This window comes from Leptinotarsa decemlineata, unplaced genomic scaffold (genome assembly GCF_025532065.1).
Source record: "Leptinotarsa decemlineata unplaced genomic scaffold, Ldec_3_MD MMD2_tig00000199_RagTag_RagTag, whole genome shotgun sequence".
Lineage (NCBI taxonomy): Eukaryota > Metazoa > Arthropoda > Insecta > Coleoptera > Chrysomelidae > Leptinotarsa > Leptinotarsa decemlineata.
Genome location: NW_027412544.1, coordinates 7,869,817 through 7,892,886, shown reverse-complemented (window position 1 = coordinate 7,892,886; position 23,070 = coordinate 7,869,817). Strand labels below are relative to the sequence as shown.

The 23,070-nt window shown below is 35.4% G+C and overlaps 1 protein-coding gene across 1 annotated transcript in view; it reads left to right on the top strand.

Annotated features, from left to right (window-relative positions):
- Positions 1–23,070, top strand: part of futsch — a 254,871-nt gene that overhangs the window by 208,824 nt on the left and 22,977 nt on the right. Inside the window, exons 3-5 of the mRNA XM_074172875.1 lie at positions 6,791–6,963; positions 9,526–9,865; positions 16,925–17,148. Of these exons, the coding sequence (XP_074028976.1) occupies positions 6,791–6,963; positions 9,526–9,865; positions 16,925–17,148 (737 nt within the window). The remainder of the gene's footprint in view (positions 1–6,790; positions 6,964–9,525; positions 9,866–16,924; positions 17,149–23,070) is intronic.

Genomic DNA, 23,070 nt, shown 5'->3' with positions numbered 1-23,070 from the left:
TCTTCTTCTTCTTAGTTGACCTCATCTCCCCGTTAAGGTATTGAATATGAAATCTGAAGTTTTCACGGATAGGAATATGCTGAACTGGTTCTGCTTCGCTTCGAGAGTTACACCTCTCGAAGCGAAGCAGTAACTCGTCTTGATAATGCCATCTGAGATGATGGCGAAACGTCGACTATCGAATAGTACCCAACGGATGAACACCCGGAAGAACAACACATCATATATATATATATATATATATATATATATATATATATATATATATATATATATATATATATATATATATATATACAAATAGAGATTTTATCGAGTGAGCATGATACAAATCAAAAATGAAACAATTCGTGGACACAACACTCCAAAAAAAGGGGGGCAAACCGCGTACACGTTATTAAGTCAGTGGTAGCGGTTCCATATATTTTTGCATTTTGTCATATTTCATTTCCTTTCTGCTCTATTTTACGATAACGGATCAACCAATTTCAGTTTTCTGAATGGGGTTGAGTGAGGATTTTTAAGATCTTTAAAATGATGTGTTACAAGATAGGGGGTGTCATTTAAAATTATTAAATGGGGGTAGCTAGGGGTAAGGGGGTTAAACGTAAAATACCACTGGCACTGGTTTTAAACTTCCCCCTAAATTGACGTGTTTTTTGCATTTTTGCATGCGACAAATTCTCCCTGCTAAACGAAGTATCAGGGGTGGGAAGTTTTAAAATGAATGCACTGTATAATAATTGATCAGAAATTATTATTTAATAACGGAATTAGTTAGCTCCCTAACTATATTATTAAAGAGGAACTGTTGGAAGGTAGGTTGCACTATATCGTTTACTTGAACTATACCAAGCTGGATACATCATTCAAGTAAGATATCTCACATATTAGTTTTCCATATGTTCCTCTTTCATCCAGACATAGGACCATGCTGAAATTATTCGAGTAGAGATCACCAACAGACAGTTTTCGAAGTTTCGATGTATTACCTCTCATCAGTGCAAGAAAGATCCGATCCAAACAGAAATGTGCTTGGGTAGTTAGTTGGGTAGTCGAGAGACATGAATATTTCAATATTTTATTTCAAAATATTAATTTTCTAGTAAGTATTCATTCCTCTTGGGGCTTCCGCTTGGGGCTTTGTTCACGAGATGGAGGTGTTAAACAATATTTCACACATGCAGTCGTGCAGCGTTGGAATTAGTCAAGTCCCAGGCACTTTGCTAATCAGGTTAAGTTTTTCCTGTACTGGTGAGAAGTAATACCTGGAAACCGGTCTGTAGGTGATCTCGAATAATTTCACCATGTTCCTGCTGCTAGCTGAATGAGTAATACCTGCGAGACTAACCTCTCTGAGGTATCTTGCATTAATATCTGTCGAATATAATTTAATATCCAGCGTGGTATCAGCCGGGGAAGTAGTTGTTTTTCGGTAGGCATTTAACAGAACCTGTGTAGGTAGTTGAGAATATTTCCAGTCTTTATTTCATACTACACCAAAAGTTCTAAACACTACATCACAAGTTCCTAGATAATGTTTATATCTTTTTGAAACGATGGGATAAGTGCAGTTTGTGTTGAAATGTATGTGCATGAATGATATTTAACACGTACAAAGTTCGACAGAAAGAATATCATGTATATGTAAGAAGGTTAAAATCGATACAAATACGACAATAGAAAATCAGACTCATAATGTTCGATGTCTAGACTCACGACTGAATTGTAGCGTCGTGGAGCCTCCGTCTATGAAGTAAGGAGATTAAACTTTTTCTTCGAAAAACATTTTGCCACATCACGAGATGCCTGAATTTATTTTATTTCACTGTGATATAGAAGTAGATAACTTGAAACAGTGTTAACTATCGGTTTTTTATGGCATTATAAGATGCCAGCCATCTATAATATACGAGTAACTCAAAGAATTTCACAAATCATTTTATACATAAAATGTTTTGAAATCCCTGAAACAACTAAAAAAGAATAATCAAAAATAACAAATAATAAAAATAAAGAAATACATAATGAAAATAAAGATAAAAATAAAATAAAAAAGTTAAGAGATTTCAAGCCAAGTTAGTTCACGACGTTTCGATTGTTAGTATCCACAATCGTCTTCTGGTGATGACTGAACTGATTCCTCCGAGAGATGACTATTAATGGGACGTTCGAGTACTTTCACTTATCCCAGCTTTCCATTTTTTTCCGCTTCACTGGTTCAGTGGGAGGTGACCGTTTGGCGGGAGTTGGCCATTTTTCGCTTGATGATGGGTTTCCATATGTTGCGTATTTTTACGCTGGCTTGGCTGAATACGTTGTTGGACAACATGTATGAGGCTTCCTTGAATTTTATCCTAAACCAACATTCCTCTCTGTGTAAGATCTTAGCTTGGGACCACTCGATGTTGTGTTGATGGGTCCAAACATGGTCTGCTATTCCTGATTTTCTGGTTTCCCCTCGCTGTGTGTGTTTCATGTGCTCGGCAATGCGAACATTCAATGGCCTCTTAGTTTCACCAATATAGGAATTTCCGCACTCACAGGGTATCCGGTAAATGCAATTCTATGAATCGCAGTCCGCGTTTAGTGGCCTGGTTTTCGTGAGGCTGCTACACATAGTGTTACCAGATTTGAAGCAGGTTCTGATGTTGTACTTGGAACGAATTCTGATGTAGGGAAGTGCAAGCACTGGTTGTGACGGCTTCTCTCACTTGCTAGGCTCCTGCTATCTTTTCTACCATCGCTTTGGAGTAGCCATTCCGTTGAAGATTATTTTTGATGATGTCTAGTTGCTTCTCGAGACCTTCCTTCGTGTTACAGAGTCCGAAAGCACGGTCTAATAGAGTTTTGATGATTCCTCTTTTAGTTGATTGATGGTGGTTAGATTCGTGGTTCAGATACTGTCCCGTGTGAGTGGATTTTCGGTATACAGATGTTTCCCACTTAGTGTCGGTCCTCTTCACCAAAACGTCTAAGAATGGCATTTCGTTTTGGATTTCCTTCTCCATTGTGAAAGTGATGAAAGGTCTCATGCTGTGGATGTGTTTCAGTGATTCGTGATGTGATTCGTTTAGTTCAGTATTCCCATGGTTCCATATCATGAAGGTGTTGTCAAGATATCTCAACCAGACTCGGGGTTTCATGGGGGCTTCTTCAATGGCCAAAATTTCAAACCACTCCATATATATGTTGGCTATGACTGGTGAAAGTGGCGATCCCATTGGCAGTCCCTCATCTTGTGTTCGTCCTTCAGTTGGAAATAACAGTTTCGTACACAGCATCCTAGTAGTTCCATAATTACTTCAATAGGTAGATTCGTTCTCTCTTTCAGGTTCCCGTCTTCGGATAGCTTTCTCTGTATGATTTGGAGTGCTTCTTCGACCGGTACGTTGGTATAAAGGCTTTCCACGTCGAAACTAATTAGTTGATCTTCCTGTGTGACTTCAATAGACCCTAGTAGTTCGACAAAATGCCTTGAATTCTTTGCAAAAGACGATGTTTTTCCTTGTAACGGTTGTATTATGGAAAGTAAAAATCTAGACAAGTTTTGAGTAGCCGAATCTCTGGAGCTAATGATCGGTCTAAGCGGAACGTCCTTCTTGTGGATTTTGGGTATTCCATACAAGTCAGGAGGCCTACAATGGTGCGGTGTTAGCGATGATCTTTCTTCGTCCGAAAAATAGACTTGGTGTTTTTTCAAAATTTGGTACAACTTCCTTTAAATTGATGCAGTAGGGTCCCATACCGGTCTTTGTGTATCGTCCCTTCTGAAAAACCTCTGCGATCTTCTGTTCGTAGAGAATAGTATCCATCACCACAGTAGCGTTTCCTTCATCTGCAGATAGGATCTTGGTGGTGTTGTCTCTACGTAGGCTGTTCAGGGCTCTACGTTCTTCACTGCTGATGTTAGATGTTGAAACTGGTTTTCGATCCAGCTGTTCTCTGATTTTCCATCTAAATTCTTCTGTCTCGGTCAGGTCAATAAGGGAACTCATGGATTCCACTGCAGTAATTATCCCCAAAGTTGGCACAGATGTTGGCGCAATGGCGTAATTTATGTCTTTTCTCAACAAGGATTCCTCTATTCCCGTGAGCGGGCGGGAACTCATGTTGATGACGTTGGCGATGACGTTGGTACTCGAACGACCCATAAATAGTCATCTCTCGGAGGAATCAGTCCAGTCATCACCCGAAAACGATTGTGGATACTAAAAATCGAAACGTCGTGAACTAACTTAGCTTGACTTTTTCATTTTATTTTTATCTTAACTAGTAAAATTCATCATGAAACATTGTCAATCACCTTCAAACAAACTCAAAGAATATTGTGCGAAAACAATAAAATGAATTTCAATGCCAATACGTATTTTGTAATGTCTTTCTCAACGGCAAAGACGCTTGTTTTCTCATATCCGATTAATTGTAGACACCTATCGCAAGTTGATCAAATGAAATATCTTGGTATCAAAAATCACTCCAAAATCCTATAAAATTCCATAGGATTAATAATAATAATAATAATAATAATAATATTTATTTACAAAAGAACAGTTTTTACATGATTATAGAATATGGAAAGTATTACATTGTAAACAAATATTTCAGAAATATATTTTCCCATATAGGCTCTTGAAGACCCTGTCCATGGGTATACTTAATCATACAAATACGCAACAATGAATACTACCTAAAAATATAAATACTGCTCATATTTCAGTATAATTTTTCTAATTTTTTAGGATTCACTCAAAACTTGCAGACTTACATCTCAGAGTATTTGAATAGGAAGGGTTATATTTTTAGAAATGACTAGTTTTTGGAAAAGAAAGTTTTTGGATTTATACTACTCCATCTTGATACAATATGGATAACATTATACCAAAAAACACACATATCATTCATGAATTACGATTTTTATGTCACGGATTAGGTTTGATCTACTTATGTCATCGATGACATTCGATGACATAAGTCATCGAATGTCATCGAATCATCATAAGTCATGATTAAAATCCCAGCCAAGAGGAATCTTGTTCAAATAGAAAGGGTTATATTTTGAGGAGTGACTAATTTCTGGGAAAGAAAGGTTTTGGCTTTCTACTACTCCATCTTAATACAAAAAAATGAGGAAATTTTCCAAAGAAAGGAAGGAAGTAATCAATTTCAAAATGAGTAACTCTATACATGGATGTGTAGATCATGCAAAGAAGAAACCTTTAGACACAAACTGGAAGGAAAAGCCCTCCTGAAACAGCTACTTTTATATAAATATTGAATTACACGAAAGAAAAATTCTTTCGGAACAAATACTTTCATATGAACACTGAATTATACAAAAGACACCATTCTCTACTCAGTTGGTATTCCAAACATTCGTTATGGAATAAAATCATCATTCACAGGAGTTCTACATTAAATGAATGGTGAAAGAAAGTTTTTGGTTCTCTATTACTCTATCTTGATACAAAAAAAAAGTGAAATCTTCCAAAGAAAGGAAGGAAGTAATCAATTGGAAATGAGTAACTCTATACATGGATGTGTAGATCATGCAAAGAAGTAACTTTCAGTAACTGGTAGACATCGATGTTTCGCCGTAAGACACTTGCCTTAGGGATCTTCAGTACCAATATGGATAACATTATACGAAAAAACACATTCATTCATGAATTACGATTTTTATGTCACGAAGTAATTTTGATCTATTTATGTCATCGATGACATTATAATGATATTCATTCACCTATTTGATTAAATCCCAGTAAAAATAATTTTCTGTTTATATGTCAGAATCATTTGTTTATTGCTTTACTGTCTACTTTCCACACTTCAAGAGCTTCACTTTCAAAATATGCCCAATCACAGAAAATTATGAATTCACAGACATAGTTAAATAACTGTCCATCTAGAACCGTAAAAGATGCAGGATCGCTTTCATGAGGCAAACAAAAATGAACTAGTACATTTCTCTCCATATCAGAAGAAATGAATCATTCAGAAGCCATCAGACAATGAGAAAAGTATTATAAAACAATTAAATTCATAATGATTCATTTTCTCCCGATGAAAAATACAGAACTTATAATTATTCTGTAACTATTTCCAGATGTTCCTAAATATACAGTTCTGGTGTTATATTTCATGATATCCTAAGGATAACTGTGAGATATTATATGTGAGAATAAAATGATCACAAGCATGATCTGACAAGATCCATGTTTAATCTTCTAGACAGGCCCCAGATGTCATTGAACTAGCCCAATCTGGTTACTAACATATCTGGTTGTCCCCGTTTGTCCTTGTGATATTTGCAGGACATCCTGCAGAAGTTCTAGGAAGTCATATGATAAACAAGATTGGAGTATCTGCCAATATCATAAAAATGATTTGACGTTCTTTAATGGTACCAAAATAATTCCATATATGTCATCAGATTTCATAAGTTATAATTGGATTTTCGAATTCTGTATCCAATTATGTCAATGAATAATCCACTTAAAAAAATACTGACTCATTTCTCCCATTCTATTTCAAAATGTTTGAGTGCAAGCCGTTAATTTTAAGAAAATTGTAAAGGAGGCTAACGGTGTCATGTCGAATTGTGTCCTTTTCAGATAAAAATTTGGATGTTCACAACTTTTCTCAACAATTGGCAGTAATGTGAATAACTGATTTTTATAGAGTATGAAACACATTAAGTCTTGATGATATATTCAATCTAAAAACATGAAAAGAAATTGATTTTTGAAATATTGAAATATTTACTAATGTAATGTTTTTTTATTATCAGGTGAACGTCTTATCCAATTCGCTTCCGAAAATCTAGTCACTGAAATCCTCATACATCCTGTGGTGAGCACATTAGCGCAGTGCATGAGAAATTTACTGAGCAGTTTCACAAGACACCGACATATAATTCACTCCGGATACACGTTCGCTGCTAACGGATCCTGGGCTCTTCAGGTAACTGACAACAATTCTAAAATTTCGTTTTTTATAGTCTATGAGCCAGAAGGTGCATCAAAGGTTAGTTCTTTCGGAAAGTGTTTGAGAATCTTAATGAAGTGAACTACCAATATCCACAGTTTTCAGATGTTTTTGGCGACTTTCTCAAGTTAGGACTTTCTTTGTGCGAAATGCTGCTAGCAGGTTCGGAATCTATGGAAGAACAAGTGAAATAAAATGGAAATAAATATTAGAATTATTGAAAATTCTAAAAATCGAACAAAAATATTTGATTGAGTGTATTTAAAAATTAAAATGAGAAGAAAAATACCAAACCAAGTTTCCATCTTAATATCCACAGGCTAAAAGTCACGTGGGCGCTTCTCCCCATTTCCTCTCTCTCTCCTTTTTGGTTTGGTGAACTGTTGGACTCTTTTCCCACTGTAATAGAGGTTTCCATATATGTTGCGTTTCTCCACACCAGATTGGCTGAATACGTCGTTGGTCAATATGTATGCAGCTTATTCGAACTTTCTCTAAAACCAGTGTTCCTTCCTGTGAATGATCCCAGCTTTGAACCACTTGAATTTATGTTGATGAGTCCAAACATGCTCCGCTATCTCTAATTTGCTGGTATCAAATGAGATAATTATGACGGACAGTTGCGCTGATTTAATGGTACCTGGTTGAATTGGTCTCATTTACAGAAATTACTAAAAGATGATGATTCTGAACAACATATCGGAAATATTAATTATTTGATTCATAACAAGTTTGGTCGAATGATCACTGCCTGGGGACCTGATAGAGTCTTACAAAATACTACGTTGATATTATGATATTAAACAACCTCTTGGTTATCAGTAGAAGTGAGCAGTTAGGCAGACACAATTAAAAACTCGCGCGAGAAGAGTTCTAAATGATGTGCTCTCAACATTTTCTCTTTGATGGAATGCATAGCAATTGGAATGTGATAACAACTGTCTTCACGAAGACGCCATGTATGTGGTCATCTATATTATAGAAACTCAAACCATGACTATCGAACACAAATGACATCAGCAGCGGTCCAGTTTCACTTTCTGCTTCTATTTACAGCTTTCACAGCAGAGACAACTAGATGACACCAGAGCCCAATAGCGTTGTATCATCCAATGCAGATAGTTTTGACCTGTATCCCTGACCCTCTCAATAGTATCGATAAAAAAACTCAGACTACGAACACTACAGATAATCGAGGGTCCCAACGGCGATCCGTTGCATAACCATAGTTCGAAATCGATTACTGAATGCCGTTTGCTTCCTGGGATCTGGTATCATCTAGTTATCCTTGCACCGAAGGTTTCCAAGAAGGAAAGATAGCAAACTTCACTGAAAGAATCACGTCACGATATTCCGTTGTTATGACCCTCGTATATCTTTGGTATTCGTGGTCTAAGTTTTCTGTTGATCCCATAAATATCGTCTTGGTGAGCGGTATAAGTACTTATTCTGGTTTGTTCTGCATACAACATAGTGATCTAGTATAGTACTTCAAAACAGGGTTGAAACTATCTGGTATTGGATAATGAATCCAAAGCTTTTGTGTTTTGGAAAAAAGTAAAATAAGTATTTCTGGAGAAACTGCATTCTCCTTTTTTTCCCTGGATTCATAAACTTCATCTTCTGATAGAGCATATGCAAATCTCATGAACATTTCGTCAAATATTGGTAACGATAGTAGCCAGGGACGGGTTTTATGAAGGTAGTTCCGTAGTTAGTTACGCCAAGAGAGTGAACGTCAAAACCTCGTTCATTATGTCAAAGGTTCATTTTGTCTCACGCCTATAAAGTCCAGCTTCTTAACGAAACAGATTAGCTTATTTGGCGATTGATATTTGGGGTCAGATGGCAAGACTGAAATTTCACTAAACTCTGAAAAACTTATTCGACACGCAGAGGGGCGAGCAAAAAGTATAGGCTCTGATGATTCATCATTTTATAAATCAATAATTGTCAATAATCAACAGATGAATAAAATATTTTCCTAGAAGTTATATTGTATTGTAATTGTCCACGATAGGTATTCACAATGAATATTTGGAATTTTTTAAGTCGATGTGACCCTTGTATGAACATGTAATGAAGAGTAAAATAAATCCAAAACTAGCACGGTTTCTACTGTGCTTGTTTCGGCACCACCAGTTACTGTTCGAAAACTATTGTGGATACTAACAATCAAAACGTCTTAGAGTTACTTGGTTTGAAAACGTCATCTTCTTATTTCATTTTTTAAATATTTCCTTATCTTATCTTGATTATTCATTTTTATTGTATTTTCATTTCACTTTTATTTCAAGCCATCATCAATTTACTGTCATTTCAGGTAACAACAATTTGTTTATTTCACAAATTACAATTTTTGTTAACACAATCGAACATTTTTGTCGGATTATTTTCAGTTTCTCCCAATTTTTTCTTCTATGAATTCCGAACCTGTTAACTGCTAACCGAATTTGTAACATTCATCAAGATTGAAATTGTTATTGGACATTAAATAATAACGTTCTGGAGATGCATATAACCATAATGTTATTTCAGGATGGTACATTTTCGTGTGCAGACTTTTCAGAGGCTTTTCAAGAAATCGACGTTCAACGAGTTATACACGCCTACGAAAATGGGATCTCTCTGGACCTTCACTGTTCCCCAGAGGGGGATTGGACTCGACTTCCCAAAGAACCGTTCGCAAAGGCATGCAGAGTACGTATCAATCCCTCCGACGTTCTCACTTCTGGATCACCAGCGATTGCCAATTTTACTAAATACCTTGCTCCGTTTCTTGTGCCAACATCACTGGAAAATCTGCTGGAAAGTTCAGATGTGGTGGGCAACATTCGGTTTTCGAGGCCCACGTTGTACGTTTTTCCTGGAGGACAAGGTAACTTAAACTTCTTCAACAAAATAACAAAATATAGCTCAAATATAAATATATATACAGAAACCCATCTTCTGCTGCAATTACATTTTTCATACCAGTTGTCATTTTGTTCATTATAACGCGATGTTCAGGAAAAAATATAATTCGATTTAAAAGTTTGAAATGATAACCTACCTCTTGGTAATGACTTCATAGAAGGTTGTAGGAACCTGAAAAAAGATTGTACTACTATTGTACTACTATTTCTTGTGAAATATAATTCATCCATTACTTTACCAAAGTATTATGTGAATGGAGAAATACTTGTTTTCAGAATATCACTTCAATTTTTTTTCTTGAATACGCCGGATATTTGTAAGAAAGTTATATGTACCAGACATTCAAATTCAACTACCTAGAACATAATGGCAACGGAAGTACCTCAGTATATGGTGTATGATAATGCATTTTTTCAGTTTAATACTACCACTGAAAATAATATCAAATTCTAAATTTTGTTGCTTCAATACTTTTGATCAAATAAGACGTATTTTCATTTCCATCTTTATGCAAAAAAATTTGGGAATCTTTCAAAGAAATTTTATACAATTATACGACAACCACTTTTCTCTATTCAGTTTGTATTCCAAACATTTGTTATGGAATTGAATCAGATATTATTCACAGGATTGCTACACAATATAGTGAATGAAAGAGAGAAAATTTCACTCAAATAATGGAATGGTATCCTGGTGGGTTGACGTGGGTGATTTGTTCTACTCACGCAATCCTCCACTGTGCGAAACTGTGGTTCGAACCACAAGGCCGGACGATTGATTTTTACTTTCTATCGTCCAGCCAGTGTTAGGAATCACACGCAATAGTTAAGACCTTGTTAGTCCTTAGCTCGCACAAGTTTCGACTTTTGAGAGTTGTCGTTCGTAGGGGGCGACAGCTGGCTAACGGAAAACATATTTTAACAGATTTTTTTAACTATCATCCTCATTGGTGGACATTCAGTGTTTCGCCGTAAGACACTTGCCTTATCGGCTCTTCAGCACCAAATTTGGAAAGCATTATAAAAAAAGCACTCAATTCATTCCTAAAAGTGTGACTTCATGTCATGAATGAGAATAATCTACTCATTCGCTAATTGAATTGATGTATAAAGATGGAGAAAGAAAGCTAAAATCTTTCTTTCCCAAATATTTTCCTGTCCGATAATGATACCTATTATATTGTGGTGCGCTTTTCTCAGAAAAACAGATAAGTTTATGGGAACTCTAGATACCTTGGTATCCCAGATACCGTTACCATACATTCTTCGACATGGATAGCTCAACACCACTATTCTAGGTCCCATTTTCAGTTGCGTTTTACAAAATGTATGGCATATCGTGGAATAATACCAAACCCCAATACCGATGAGAAATATATCGCTACTGGTGAGCCGTCTGGTTTGTCCATATCTTTCTATCATCTGAAAAAAATTGCAGTCTCGTGGGCTCATTGTATTTTTTCTCAAATTTTTTTCATGACACCTTTTCCAACCATCTTATATCTGAACTGGGTTGTACAGCCTGTTTATTGGACGTTTGCTATATTGTTATGCATATGGCAATATTGGGATATCATTATAATCTATGTTTTTTATTGACCTGTTTGTTGATCTGATCCCGTACCTCAGATTTTAGCACCTGTTATAGAGCCAATAGTTTTTATTGACCTGTTTGTTGATCTGATCCCGTACCACAAATTTTACAGCTGGTATAGAGCCAATATTGGTATATAATAATGAATATATTTTTGAATTCTTCGAGATCCACAATGACATCACCGACAGAAAATATGGATTCATTAAAGGATCAAACACAGAAAATGCAATACTTGATTTTCTACAGCACACAGTAAAAGCCATGGACGAATCAACGAAGTGCCTTGCGGTCTTCCTTGATCTCGCCAAAGCTTTCGATACTGTTTCCCATAGCAAACTGTTCAAAATATGGTATACCTACGCGGCTCAGTACTTGATCTTTTGAGGAATTATTTATCTGAGAGATACCAAGTAGTGAAAATTGGAAAATAAATTAGCTCAGAGTTAAAGGTCAAAATAGGAGTACCACAAGGAACATTATTAGGTCCGATATTGTTTTTTGTTTATATAAACAGTATTGCTCAGGTGAATGAATTTATGGGACATCTAATATGTTATGCAGATGACACAGCTCTAATTATCACAGGTGAGAATTGGAAAGAAGTAAATTATAAAGCAGAGTCTAGTTTGAAAAAAGTATTACTATGGTCAAACCACAATTCACTGAGTTTGAACATCAAGAAAACCAAATACATAACTTTCTCCCCATCCATAGTTGATCAACCATCTCAATTTATTCTTAAAATACATACTCTCACCTATGATAACGATACATGCAGTTGTCCAATTTTGAATAAAAACCTCATCGATAAAATACTTAGGTATTATAAAAGACTAACACATACGCTTTTCTGAACACATATCCCATGTGACAAAAAGGATAAAAGCATTAAGTCACAAATTTTATATCCTGAGAGACATTCTCTCAAGAAAAAACATGATTATTTTGTACAATAGTCTCGCTGAATCAATCATCAGATACTGCATAGTCGCATGGGGTGGTGCTTTCATTACCACGTTACAATCTTTACAGACAGCACAAAATATCTTGATTACGATCATATTAAAGAAAAATAGATTATTCTCCACTCTATTACTCTGTGAAGATACCAACCTGCTCAATACATAAACACTCTTCATTTATCAATCATTAAATACTAAGAATGAAAAGTACGCATAAAAAATTCACAGTGAAAATAACAAGGACGACCAGATCGACTCTCAACAATAACCTTTAAGTTCACTCTTTCAAAAAATCTTTGACCCAAAGATCATTTACGTATTTCGGTCCAAAATTTTTCAACCTTATCCCACCCGACCTTAGAGAAATAAAAAGCCCCAAAACTTTCAAAATACAAGTGAAAAAATGTATATTACCAAACCTCGATGAATTTCGATCAATTTCCTATAAATGAAATTTAGTAAAAGCATTTTTATTCTTTTGATTCCGTGATGCACCTAAAAGGCATAAAAGAAAGACCAATCCCTATTATCTCCGTTGGTTCTTCCTCATTATTACAAGATTTTTTTTGATTGATTATATAATCCATACTCGCAACTAATTTACATATAAAACAAATTTGAAAGTAACTGGAAGGGTGCCGAAATGCAAAACAGGCATCTCTGCCTAGGCAATTTCTGCTCCTAAACCAGATGCTTCTATATAGCAGTAACCAAAATATATGTTTTGTTATCAAAAAGGTTAATGAATTGAATTGAATTATGAAAATAACAATATATCGGCCTACAACGAAATAAATTTTAAACATATCATTAGTAAAATACAACATGAGTTATTACTGAAAAGAAGTATAAATATGTACATACAGAGAAATGATCGCATATCTATATATCTTTTGAAATGAATGAAGACTATGAAGAGGTTCCCCAGATATTATATATGTTATAAACATTGGGAAAACCTTGCGGTTGTGCATGAAAATTTGATACTGTTTCATCACCATAAATCTTCGATAACTTTCAATTCACATTCATTAGCTAATTTTCATGCATATAGTCTAGAAATTTATAAAATCTGTAAGCTATACGCTGTCTGTTCTAAAATTAAAGTGTATTTTCATTTTTCTCAAAAATTATTTATTTATTCATCAGTTTCTATTTTGTCCTTTTCAAAGAAGTCCCCTTCAAATATAATTCACTTGTTACGGCATTTGTTTTAATCCTTCGAAGCAGTTCTGATATGCCCTTATGTCTTTGAGCTTTCTGAGCGATTTGTTTTTGTATCTGCTCAATCGTCGCAAAACGCCGTTTTTTCATGGGGCTCTCAAATCTGAGGAAAGAGTCGCAGGGGCCAAATCTGGTAATAACGGTGGCTAAGGCATGATTACGGTGGTGTTTTGACAAAAAAATTACAAACAAGCAATGACGAGCGAGCAGGTGCAAAAGCCACGAATTGTTTCTACGCAATACCGGACGTTTTCTTTGTATTACTTCTCGCAAGCGGCATATAACTTCAAGATAGTACTCCTTATTGGCCTTACGAACTTGTGCCAAGTACCCTCGATGCACTTTTTGCACTTTTGAGCATATCTGTATCGCCGTTGACGTCATTCAACAATTCCTGAGCGATGCTCATGCGAAGGTTTTCTTGATAAAAATTTTGCAATTTGGGAACGAGTTTCGCTGCCACGCGCTTCATGCCCAAAATTTTCGAAAATATTACATGGCATGAGCAAACCGGTATGCCGACATCCCCAGCCACTTCTCTAATAGTGATTCGACGATCCCCCATAACAATTTTCTTCACTTTCTGAACATTTTCATCGGTTGTTGATGTGCTGGGGTGTCCAGGGCGAGCGTCATCATTCACATCTACTCGACCTTCCGTGAAAAGCTTGTACCACTTTTTTCTGACTCAGAGTATAATCACTGTATGCCACTATCAACATTACGAATGTTTTTGAGCACTCAATTCCAAATCTAAAGAAATGAACTTTAAACGTTCAAGCCAGTCTCGAATATACCTACACAGTAAATTGAATGTACTGACGCCTATCAGAAAACTACTACTCCCCTGGCTAATACCACAAAGGAAGTTGGATTATATCAGACAGGCGTCAGTGCAGGAATTTTCACAGAAAATTTCCTTAATATGCAGTTGGCAATACAACTGAAAGAATCGACCTTCAATTTTGGAACGGGCACACTTGCAGACCGGTTTCTGGCTCATTAGGCACTCATCAGTGCAAGATAGTGGCAATCATCGACCTAAAGTCAATGATATTCCATAATTGAAAATCTGAATTCTTTCAGAGTATTTCATTACTGTTCCTAAGTTGGAGCGACCAACAAAATTTCACTCCATCTAGTGGACGAGGTATTTACCAACTAACTGCATATCCATGATTTGCCCGATTCCTCTGAATAAAGAAGAAAAACTTTCTTATTAGTCAGTGGACTATGTTTGAAAGCTGGCAGTAAAAAAATCTGAAGAAATGAACTTTAAACGTTCAAGCCAGTCTCGAATATACCTACACAGTAGGTTGAATGGACTGACGCCTATCAGAAAACAACTACTCCTCTGGCTAATACCACGAAGGGCGTTGGATTATATCCGACAGGCGTCAGTGCAGGAATCTTCACAAAAAATTTCCCGCATATGCAATTGGCAATACAACTAAAAGAGTCGACCCTCAATTTTGGAACGGGCACACTTGCAGACCGGTTTCGGGCTCATTAGCCACTCATCGGTGCAAGACCTAACAATGATATTCCATAATTGAAAATCAGAATTCTTGCAGAGTATTTCATTCCTCTTCCTAAGTTGGAGCGAACAACAAAATGTCTTCCATCTAGTGGACGAGGTACTAACCAACTGCATATCTGAAATTTGCCCGATTCCTTTGAATAAGGAAGAAAAACTTTTTCATTAGTCACTGGGCTATGCTTGAAGACTGGCAGTAAATTAATCTAAAGAAATGAAGATGAGTGGCTAATGAGCCCGAAACCCGTCTGCAAGTGTGCCCGTTCGAAATTGAGGGTCGAGTCATTCAGTTGTATTGCCAATTGCATATGCAGGAAATTTTCTGTGAAGATTCCTGCACTGACGCCTGTCGGATATAACCCAAGGCCCTTCGTGGTATTAGCCAGGGGAGTAGTTGTTTTCTGATAGGCACCAGTCCATTCAGCCCACTGTGTAGGTATATTCGAGACTGGCTTGAACGTTTGAAGTTCATTTCTTTAGATTTGTTTACTGCCAGTCTTCAAGCATAGCCCACTGACTAATAAGAAACTTAATTCCATTTTTCACACAAGATGTTATGCAAATTTTCTAATTCATTCCTTTTGATAGCAGAAAATCGCTAAACCGCAAAACACTCCTAATTTGTATGCCTCTCACTAACAAAATAAATATGCTAAATAGCTGAAACACTGAACATATTTTCGAGACGAGTGTACCAACTTAAAAAAATTAAAAATTTGAATATTCAACTTAATTTTTGAACAGTCTACGTACATGTGAAACATTGTTGCCTCATCAGTTTTTCTGGTGTAGGTACAAATATTTATATGTACTCATTTTTGCTTATGAAGTTTAACTTCATGCATTCCCACCTTGTAATGTAGTATATAGTACCTGAGATCCCACAAGATCATAATATAAAATTTTTAGGTAACGATTATATCAAGGCCGTATGATCTCTATAATAATGGTCTCAAACTTTTGGTTCACTCAACAGTGTAGTGATTTCATTTTGAATGACAATCCACAATAACCTCTTGGAGCTCATGGTCCATGTTTAGCAAACTCATCAGTTGTATTAAATTTTGTGATTTCTCAGTATACAGGAAGTTGAACTGGCGATACTATAAAACTTATAACAATTGGTGGAATCACTGGAATTACTATTTTGAATTATCTAACCATGTATCATTATTATCGGAAATATTTCTGTGTAATTGTTTAAAGTCGTTTTTAATTAGACCTTTATTACTTTTTTCTCGAATAGTGATGCAAATCAGGAGATTTGTTTTTATGAATCTTTTTCATAAAATTTAACCAGGAATCAACCTTTGAATTGATATAGTCATTACTTATGAGACACCCTATATATGCAGAAATACATTATATGCCATTCCACAACTATTTGCAAAAAACATAACGACAATAAAATACAACATTAGTTATATTCCATGATGTAGGTATGTATTATGTTGTATGATGAAAAGTTTTTCAGTTCGATATCTTTCATTGTGTCAATTGAACTGTTTTATTCAACAGTACAGTTGACACAATGAAATTGATGATCTGTCTTCTCATTTACTTTTATAACTCACAAGTTCTGTTTCTCTTGTAAAATATTGAATTATGAAGCTCTTTATAATATATCAGAGTAAAATTTTGTTTTCAAGTTCATTCACTGTACCTATCAGAAAAAAAATAAATGAAAATATGTACATTACAGGTGATGCGGCTCTTTTTGGCATAAATGGGTTCAACATGCTCCTAGATGGTGGATTTTCGAGGAAGGCCTGTTTTTGGGACTTTGTGAGACATTTAGATAGATTAGACGCTGTGCTTATGACAAGACTGAATAATAGTAATGTAGGCGGCATTAGTTCTGTATTGAGAAGGAAGAAGCAAGATGCAGTATACCCCCAATTAGGACACTTTTTTTGTAATATACAGGTAATTATGTCATCAGTCACGCATCGTTCATGTCAGTGAGATAGGAAATGGGTTGAAAATTATGTATTCAGAAGCGACTTGATGAAAACAAATTTTTTCGGTTCTAAAGATATTGATAAAAACGTACTAACAGATTGATTTGAGTTTTCCTCCTGCCTCTGTTATTTTTTGGAATGAAGTACTAAGATTTTATTTGAGGCTTCAATTTTAAATCCGACATTTTGTATTCACTGATATATGTTCGGAACACGGACCCGAACATTTCGAAGTGTTCGATGTGTTCATCTCGAAATCCTAGATGCACGGGAGCTTGATTTTCAGATATCTCCACATGTGAAAATCGTGTTATTTTGAGTTTGGGTACATAGAAGGTCATTTAACTAGATCTCTTATTTTACCATACCAATTCGTTTTTTTTTTCAACCCAGGATTCATTGGGTGAATTTTATGGCACCAACCTTGAAGATGAATATCAAAATATTTTGATATCTGTTCTCTTTCGGGAACCAAATCTCTATACCTTCATTTACTTTGCGGACCCTCAACAAATATTTCATCAGTTTTTCAAAATTACTCACATATAAAATTAGTTGGCTTAATGTAACTGATATTTCATTTTATGTCAATGAATTCAGGATAAGAACTATAATGGAAAACGCCATAAAATATCTATGTCTTATATAAAAAATATTGCTGGGAGAATACTAAATCTAGTGGTCCATCGAGGGAAAATATGTGTTCTGGAGTGAGAACTCTTGATGACAACTTCTGATATTTAAAACAAAGCAAAAAATGAATAGGTTTCAGTTTTTTCGCAATACCTCTACAATCGGACATGATATTTTCGAATTGTTTTGAACAATACTTGAATTTACCGGCTTTTAATTCTACCCTTAAAACAATACCAGTACAATGCTATCGAAAATGTGGCCACCAGGAATGTGTCAAATCAGAAACTTGGATCCAAATAATTAATATTTTTCAATAACTAGGTTGATTTAATTTCAGTAATATTCATAAAATTCAATATCAAAGAGGAAGGTATTTATAACTTATATGATTCATTTTCATGATGAATCGCATGATATATCAAATATATAATGCTGTCACTATGTTAAATATGGCATAGTGTCAGACACCATGATAGTGATTTTCAGAGTCAGAAACGTAATCCATAGAAATGGAGGTGAATATTTCATTTATGTTTCATATTACCAAGAATTGACAATAAAAGATATTATTTGCAAAAAAGGGAATAACGGGTTTTCTGTAAAACGGAGTGCAAAAAACAAACTTGCTGTTTTTTTACAAAACGTCACTGTCGTGTTGATAATAAGGCTTCAGGTCCAACCTACCCCGTTTTTATATGAAGTTAAACTTTCGTCCTGATATTAAGACCACTTCAGGACTAAGTGGATTGAGAAAATGTACCTCATAACTGATAATTATAATTTTTTTTTTATAAAATCTGACATCATATCAGATATGTACTTCAGGCGATGGCACAAATTACTTTTATTTTAATTTTTTTATTGAACGGCCACTCATATAATGAAACAATTATTTTTATTTTTTTTTCCAGAAATACCTATTCACTTTTTGTAGATGAACCTTTATTATCGCTCTTCAGTGATGATGGTTTGACTTTGTTCTTTTCCAAGTCGAAAGGCAATTCCATTTCTTGCTCCTTGTCCTTCGATTCTTTGGCACACATAATTTTTTGTATTTTATCTTGTTTTATTGACGCAGAAATACAAATTTTTGTCATAAACAAATACTATAGCCCCCCTCAGCAACTCATAGCTGACCATATTATTGAAAGATTTCATGACAAAGTATTCATGAATCATTTTCTCTCAAGAAGATTATTATACTCGGTCGTATAATAACTAACTACATATTAGAATTTCTAAATTTTTAAAAAATATTAGCACGACGTATGAGTTGTGTCACTGTTTTTCATCAATTTATATGTTGTTTCATAATAATTTTTACTGCCTTTAAAACGCTTTCGATTAGAAGCGAAAGCTTAGCAAAGTAGAGCAGAGTTTCGATTTTGATTTTTGACTGAGACACCCCGTTAATAACTGTTTCGTATAATATTTATTTACATATACAATATGATACTGAAGTAACGGATAAATTAATTTTCTACGTTATTATGAATGCAATCGAAAAATCATGAAACAGGTTAATAATAATAGCTATAACCCCCTAGGGGTTATAGCTATCCCTATGAAATTTTTAAATGGAAAGGAGTAACGTATGAAACTTCATTTGAAAGGGTTTTCAATAATGTGTTCAGCAATATGGTTTTTTTTATAAGTGGACGTTGGTATAATAAAAAATTCATTTGTTCAACTTTTACAGTTTATTAATGATATTATGAAACGAAATAAAGTTCAACGCTTTCAACAATATTCGAAATAATAACAGTCTAAAACATATGCTCAAAATGGGAACCGTTTATTTCCTGACAAAAAAAAGACGGTGTTCTTTGACAACGTTTTACAACCTATCTGTGGTGATTTGATTGATTTTTCGCCTGATACGGTGTTTCAAGTCATCAATATTAGTTGGTTCTTCCTGTAAATTGTACGCAAGAACGGACTGGCCATTCAATTTTGTCATGTCTACTGATCCATCGACTAGTGCTGCATATTGTGGTGTAGCTCCATCCTGTTGAAAAGATATGTTTCACGATCAGGAAAACGTTGTCGTATATAGGTGAAAAAATCCAAGCAACTGGCCCCAGTTACTGTCTTCTCGAAAAAATATGGTCCAATTATTGTTATTCAGTATGCCAGCCCAAACATTCACTTTGATAGGATACTACGTGAGATCTTTTCTCATCCAGTGGGGTTTTTGCGTACTCCAATACCGACATTTTTGCTTGTTGGCCAAAGTGATATACACTGTCCACCACTCGCGATGGAACACCCCATTTTTACGGTAAAACATATTACGGGGCAAAATAGGCTCAAAATTCCTTCAGATTCGTGATCAGGACTACAAAACTACTACGATTACACTTTTCTCCTGAAAACATTTCAGTCCTGAAAAATCCGAATCTGTGTCACTTCTTCTGGAAACACCCCCGTATCTTCCGTAATATTCGAGGTGAAACGATGAAACTCTCAGGACTGATGGATATGCTCAAAATGCCTACCACCTAAATGGGGTTGGCCAAAGTGATATACACTGTCCACCACTCGCGATGGAACACCCCATTTTTACGGTAAAACAGATTAGGGGGCAAAATAGGCTCAAAATTCCATCAGATTCGTGATCAGGACTACCAACTTACTACGATTACACTTTTTCCCTGAAAAAATTTCAGTCCTGAAAAATCCGAATTTGTTTCACTTCTCATGGAAACCCGTATCTTCCGTAATAATTGAAATAGATTTTTTTTTGGTTTTGATATCAAAACATGAACGAACTTGTTAAAGAGAAACTCAACTTTTGTTTTCACATAAATAATTTACTTTTTATTTTGTTGTCAGGAAAGTTATTCCTTCTCAATAAGAGAGAAAATGGTAATTTTGTAAGAGGAACGGAAACATGTAATCAGTGAGGTTTAAGGATGGTTAATGTTAGTTCATATTCTCATTTTCCCATTATTTAAAAATAAAAGATATTTTGTGGCGAAAAATGTTATGTAGTTCAAAATTCTTTCGAAGTACTACTTTCAAAATCACATTTTCAATTAAAAAACAAAACAATCAGTTTCAAATGATTCAACTGTTGACAATTTTATATTTTCGTGCCTTCTATGGAATTTCCTCCAATTGAACACATTTTCTATGCGCCTTTTATTATTTCCTCCAACTCTTCTCAGTTCTCTAGGTGTGATTTCTCTACACGCTTGTATAATTCTTGTACGGAGATCTTCCTTATTTGTTGGCCTATCCTTATAAACTTTATTTTTCAAATTTCCCTAAAAATAAAAATCCAGTGGAGTTAAATCTGGAGATCGTGGTGGCCATACTACGAGAGGGCTATTGGGTTCTGTCGATTTCATAGGTAGATTCCTATTCAACCAAACCCTTGTTATGCCACTATTGTGAAATGGTGAACCATCTAAATGAAAAGTCATGCTGTGTCTCACATCCAAAGGTAGTTCTTCCAACACATCGGAAAATTCATTTTCGTGAAAATCAACGAATATTCGTCCGTATAAATTTTGATCTAAAAAAAATGGCCTGATAATATTTTCGTTCAGGATACCACACCACACATCAACTTTCTGAGATATTTGGTCTCTACAATTCACCACCCAATTTGGATTTTGTTCAGCCCAAAACCTCATGTTCTTGAAAGATACAACACCATTCGTGGTAAAGGTAGCCTCATCACTGTATAAGACATACTTTAAAAAATTCCTGTCATTGAGATAATTTCCCTGCATCCCTGCAAAGTATGTAAAAATTTGGGATTGAACGCACGCATTTTATGCCTCTTTAAACACCTCCATATTTTACTACTAATTCTAGGTTCAGCTTGATGAGCCGCCAATATCGTATTATCATCAATATGATGTTTCACAATTTTTCAGTCCTTTGTTACTTGGCCGGTGCTCACGAATAGATTATATATTTTATGTACAGTGCCAGGGTGTACAGCTACCTCTAGCGGGTGTCTTCTATTAAATTCAGCGGCCGCTTCACGTGAAGGGGTGAGGTCTTATCACCCCTTCACCAACAATTTCAATTTTTGCTTGAAGTGACAAACGTGCCATGTTGAACTTTGTCAATCAAAATGAGCTGATATCAGTTCAAATGGGAACTTCAGAAATATTAAAATATGAACAGGAACTCATGAACAGAAAACAACTGGAACAATATCCAACACAAATACAGGAACAATAAACACAATGGGAACAAAAACACGGCAGAAAAAACAGAAACAACGGTGATTCAAAGAACAATAATACTAGGAACAACAGATGCAATGAAAACTGGTCTGGGGGTTGATACAACAAGATTTTTCAACAATATTGTCAGGTTGACAATAAATATCAATGAGCAACTGTTTTCCATGGTGATTTCAAGGCACCGCATGATTTTGATATATTGTAGTTCTTGATGTGCTGATTGAAAGTGTTCACAGCCAAAGCTCAAAATTGTACAGTTTTCGAGATGTGTACATTCGAATATAGATTTTTTCCATTTTTTCAGTTTTTGCTCATCAATCGAGAGCTCTCACTTCTGGTTGGGATATAATTTGGATGTTCAGCAACCAGAATTAGTTTTACGAATAATCTTCTTCAGTTATAATAGATGCCGCCATCAATAATTTTTCATACACTGCTTCACACTATCTCGAAAATCTGAGAATGTGGTGCTGTGACATTTTCCTCTAGGCTCAAAATGGATGATAGCATATCACAGCATCTATATCTTTCATACCTAGGAGTACTCTCCAGATAGAATGAAGGGATTCAGGTATTGGAAGCGAACTATTTTGCGCCGTAATATGTTTTACCTAAAAATGGGGTGTTCCATCGCGAGTGGCCGACAATGTATTTCACTTTGGCCAACCCCATTCAGTTGATAGGTGCATTTTGAGCATTTTCATCAGTCCTGAGAGTTTCATCGTTCCACCTCGAATATTACGGAAGATACGGGGGTATTTCCATAAGAAGTGAGACAAATTCGGATTTTTCAGGACTAAAGTTTTTCCAGGAAAAAAGTGTATTCGTAGTAAGTTGGTAGTCCTGATCACGAATCTGAAGGAATTTTGAGCCTATTTTGCCCCCTAATATGTTTTACCGTAAAATGGGGTGTTCCATCGCGAGTAACGGACAATGTATATCACTTTGGCCAACCCCATTCAGGTGATAGGTGCATTTTGAGCATTTCCTTCAGTCCTGAGAATTTCATCGTTCTACCTCGAATATTACGGAAGATACGGGGGTGT